Source organism: Notothenia coriiceps, unplaced genomic scaffold (genome assembly GCF_000735185.1).
Source record: "Notothenia coriiceps isolate Sejong01 unplaced genomic scaffold, NC01 NC01_scaffold00006619, whole genome shotgun sequence".
In the NCBI taxonomy this organism is placed as follows: Eukaryota; Metazoa; Chordata; class Actinopteri; order Perciformes; family Nototheniidae; genus Notothenia; species Notothenia coriiceps.
The window spans coordinates 1-5,191 of NW_011339320.1; the positions used below are offsets into that span (position 1 = coordinate 1).

The window sequence follows — 5,191 nt, forward strand, 5'->3', positions numbered from 1 at the left end:
AACATCGGCACCTCTATTGTTTCCCCGACTCAGACTGCAAGGAATCTGGGTGTGACCCTAGATAACAAACTGTCCTTCACTGCAAACATCGCTGCTACAACCCGCTGCTGCAGATAAACTCTTTACAACATCAGGAGGATACGTCCCCAGCTGACCCAGAAAGCGACGCAGGTTCTGGTCCAGGCTCTCGTCATCTCACGCCTAGACTACTGCAACTCCCTCCTGGCTGGTCTACCTGCATGTGCCATCCGACCTCTGCAGCTCATCCAGAATGCAGCGGCTCGTCTGGTCTTCAACCTTCCAAAGTTCTCCCACACCACGCCGCTCCTCCGCTCCCTTCACTGGCTTCCAGTAACTGCTAGAATCCACTTCAAGACACTGGTACTTGCGTACCATGCTGCGAATGGATCTGGCCCTTCCTACATCCAGGACATGGTTAAACTGTACACCTCAGCACGTGCACTCCGCTCTGCATCAGCCAAACGGCTCGCTGCACCCGCACTGCGAGGGGGGCCCAAGTTCCCATCAGCAAAAACACGTGGGTTTGCTATCCTGGCTCCAAAATGGTGGAATGAGCTCCCCATTGAAATCAGGACAGCAGAAAGCTTGCACATCTTCTGGCGCAGACTGAAAACTCATCTCTTTCGACTCCACTTCGAGCGATAGAATTTATTAACAAAGCACTTCTATACTAATAAAGGACTGGCTTATCTAAAGCCAGTTGAGTAGCACTTGAAATGTTTTAGCTCTATGCAACCTGATGTACTTATATGATTCTGTTTTATTCAAGTTTGTATCTTGTTGGTCGAACGCACTTATTGTAAATCGCTTTGGATAAAAGCGTCAGCTAAATGCAATGTAATGTAATATCAGCATTTGACCTGCATATTTACAAACATAGCCTACATCTTATATACATTAAAGTATTTTGAAAAAAAAGGTGGTTTATTCAGTACAGCTGGTGAAACGTTACCTCTGCCAGGCCAGTTTTGAGCATAGTTGATGAGGTTGATACCTCCCGCAAGCAGTGGATGCACCGTGGAAAGTGAGGCACCTGCTTCAGGAAAATTGCTCTCGATGACATGCAGAGAACTGCAGAGGAAAAACATTTCATTCTCAAGACCTGCAGAAAACACTTGGAAGAGCTATTGATTAGACACACACACCTTCTGCTCCTTTAAATCCTTATGTCTCAGATGTTGTGGTTCGCAAACAAGGATGGTCCACGTTTCAAAAGCCATTACCAATTATTTTTTTCTAAAATGAATCACTAGGGCTCAATTGAATTGTAACTCAGTTCAGTAATTCTTTAACTGAAAGCTGCTTTGGCCTTCATGAAATATTCAGTACACCATTGAACTATTACCCTCTTTTTTTCTAAACTGACTAAATAAATAAACACCTTTTTATACAGCTGCCCTTGATTAATTCTGAATGAATCCGTCATTGAAAGTACATTACCCCTGAAAGTTGCTGAGTAGGACCTCAGCGCTGTCCAGCCCTTGGTCGATGGAACCAGAATTGAGGAGCTGGGGAATGGCAAGAAGGGTTTCCCACAGTGGGGTCTGACTTTGCAGCTTATCGAACACCAACACCGCCACGCCAGCCAACGTCATCATCTCATCAGGCTCTTTCATCATCAGCTGCGTCAGTATCTGAAAACAGAGGTTAATGAAACAAACTTCACTGCTGCAGTGTCCCTAAATACTTATTTTTTGTATGTACAAATATATAAAAGAGTTGAGACTTGCAAGTTACAAATTGTGAATGCAAGCGAACACACACCTGGTTGATTGTGTTGAGCGAGACTTCAAAAAGAGTGTTGTTGGAAGTGCAGAAAGTGACCACAGCATAGGAGATACTGTCCGATGACGAGGTGTTTATCATGGGCAGCGTCAGGGAACAGATGGCTCTCTTCAACAGGTTCACTGACTCCAGCATTTGGTTCAAGCTCTCCTGGATTCAGATTATTACTATTAGTAAATTCATACAAATGTCGATTGTACCTTCACAACACATTGTTTACAGTTCCACAATCTACTGTATCGCTTAACTATTGAAACAATCATATTGAGCAAGTTATCAGTTTAAAATACAGTTTGTTTGTTTCTTGTGTAACTTATCTCTGTCAAGGGTAAATACAAAAAGGAAGTGGAATTTTAAATAAATGGTTTTAGGTATTCCTATGAGCCTTTTTATGGTCAATAATGGCTTAACTGCCACTAACACTGGTTTATAAAGAAGAGACTGAACAAGGTTTCAGTTAAGTGGCACTTGACTGAACGAACAGGCTTTTCATTCTGTACTCTCAGCAGTGTTGTTCCCCATATAATAATTTTTACCTGATCAGCAGGAAGTGTGTTATTCATGGTGTTCATGAAAGAGGCATTATTAGAGCTTCCTTGGTGAGATGAACCTTTAAAACAAGAATAGACATTGAAAATCGGTGTAAATATAGCAGTTACAGTCAGTCCTAATATCATAGTAAACACATTAGCCAACAGTAGAATGGGCTAGAGTAAACAAAGTTGAATGTTTTAGAACAATAGTCAGATAAGTCCACAATGTGGTTCTAAAAACCAACGGTTCAGTATTTTGGAAAAACAGGGTTATTTGCTGTCCTGCAGATTATAACCTCTTTTATATATGTATTTATTTTAAATATAAAGCTAATTGGAAACAGTTAGCTTAGCTTGGCATAAACACTAATAGTAGAGGGAAACTGCTAGCTTGAATGAATTCTCTAAATATATAATAGGTATAATAAATAAATCTCATCTGCCTACCAGCATATCAAAAATTCACTAATGAACACATTATGTTGTTTGTATAATCTGTTCAATCCAAAGTGGCTAACCAAAGGCTAGCTATTTCCCTTTTTCCACTCTCATAGCTCAGCTATTCTTCTCTTGGCTCCAGCTTCAAGTTTGTTTTACAATGTTTATTCTACAACAAATGTCTCTTTTCTTCCCGATGTACAGAGCATGGCTAGTCTTTCTATAACATGTGTTTAAATTGTTATCTGTGCAATAACATGTGCCTGAATGGGGCTCCTCAACACAAAATGAAAAAGAAAAAAATGCATAACTTGACCCAGAATTTGATTTGTTAAAATGAGCAGAACAATGTTTTTTAGCATGGTACATGGAAATGAGGATAACATACCAAAGAAGTTGTTTAACACCTCAAACAGTGCTGCAGGATCACTGTCAACGCTCTTGGGAAGAAGGAAGTTGAATAATTCATCCCCGTTAATCAGTTTTGACAGCGGAGAACTCTTCTGTTTCCTCGACCTATCATACAGAGTCAAAAGGATCACATGAGGCAATGAAAAGATAACCAACCAAATGTATGTCATTTGAAACCAAAATCTGTAGTGGGTGTGAGTGTAAATAGTCTTGTAGTGGCCAAAATCATATAGAACTAAAACAGATAATTAACTTAAAATAACACAGCCGCTGAGGCACTAGTTAGGGGATCTTACGCAGGGCAATGATCATCCAAATCCAGACAAGAACCTCCATTTGTGCATTTTATTCCATTAACAAAGTACAATGAACAGGTTTCCTATATATCTCTTCCTTAAGCCTTTCCTTTGTGTTGGCTTGAAACACCCTGGTAAAAAAACGTTTGCCTCCTAGTGCTCTGGCTCCCACCACCCACCTGTCTCCAATATATACAATTACACCAGGTGCTCTAATCACCCAGTGCCCAAAAACATGCCTTCAAAATAAAAGCATAGAAACTACTTTAACTTATGACACTAACTAAGAATACATATAAATAAATAATAATAATAATAATAATAGACACTATAAACAGCAAGAAAATAAATGTTAAACTATTAAATAATATAAAGAGATATATATAGCTCCAACTAGTCTGGTATGTGTATAAACCATCAATCAGCATTAGGTCGAAGGTTAAAAAAAACTGGTTTCTACCAGCAAGCGTCATTCCTGTGTCTGGAATGTATATTTCAGCGACAGTACACGAGAGCTCAACAAAGGCAGAAAAAACAACTCTAAGGAACTGATTAACTAGTTAACACTTGAACTACAACAAAATAGACAGGCTTACATAAAGAAACACGCTCCCTGTTTTCTAAAGATTATGCAACCCCATGTGTTGACGGAGTTGTTTTAAACTAAATAAAAAAGCAATCACTCATCTAGAATACTATCAAAGCATGTTTTTCTTTCAGCATTTTTACTTTTTACTTCTCCTTATCTATTGTTGGTACATTTCCATGATCATACTAACTAGTCATCTCGTGTGATGCAGCTATGCGGAGGTGAGTCACTCCTTTGTGTCTCTCTTGCCCTCTGTACATCTTTTTTTTTTATAAATGGTATGACACCTGGTATGGAGCCACTAGAAACATTACGTACATGTAATGTCTGATGTAATGATGGAGGGAAATTATGAGGCGGTATAGATGCAGTGATGCTGACTGAAATCACAACTTCAATAAACATTTGGTGTTCCTGCAGTATGGGTCAGAAATAGTTCATCCAGTATATGGTCTATCTATTCTACTGGGGATACCTTGAAGTTGACTTTGATGCAGCTGGGTCCACCAGGCGGGATTTGTTGTGACAGTTGCTGTCGGTGTTGCACATGAGTGTCTGCAGGAAAGGGAAGAAGCCTGTGCTGGGAAGGTTTCTGGGTCCCACATAACCTGGAGGAGACGTGACAAAGTGTAAGTTGTAGCGAGAATGCTTGAAAACATCAGAAAATGGTTTGAAAATCCCTGTAAGATATGTCCTTAAATGTGTACATTTGGCAAACAAAACTCTGTTATTGGAACTACCCGAAGTAGGTTACAGGTAGATTACTAGCTTAAATACTCCATTCAATTTATGCCATATTATTTACTATATGAAGGGGTAGATAAATGTAATCAACCTTATCAAAATGTTTGATGTGGTGTTAATAGGCAGGTCCAAAGGAAAGCTGTGCATCGTGAACACACTGAGCGCTTTGTTTGAACGCTTCATCAAAAAAAAGAAAGAATTACATTTGCCCAATTGGTTGTTCATTTATATTTGACGTATTGTTATCTTGTAGGGATATTTCTCCCCACAAGATCTTGAGCTTGAACTATTTTCCATTTTTCTGAATCACTGCCAATGAATTAACACACCATTTATTTTCAGGAAACAATCTTAGCCATTACTTACATTTAGAA

General features: G+C 39.3%; 1 protein-coding gene across 1 annotated transcript; it reads right to left on the reverse strand.

Annotated features, from left to right (window-relative positions):
• Window positions 1-973: 973 nt before the first annotated feature.
• On the reverse strand, window positions 974-4,681 carry LOC104943730 (ATP-binding cassette sub-family A member 12-like; the record flags this gene model as incomplete). Its single annotated transcript, XM_010769200.1, has 6 exons — window positions 974-1,092; window positions 1,462-1,655; window positions 1,786-1,956; window positions 2,343-2,416; window positions 3,166-3,293; window positions 4,549-4,681. Coding segments are annotated over 6 exons (819 nt in total), but the record flags the coding sequence as incomplete, so codon positions are not given.
• Window positions 4,682-5,191: the final 510 nt, after the last annotated feature.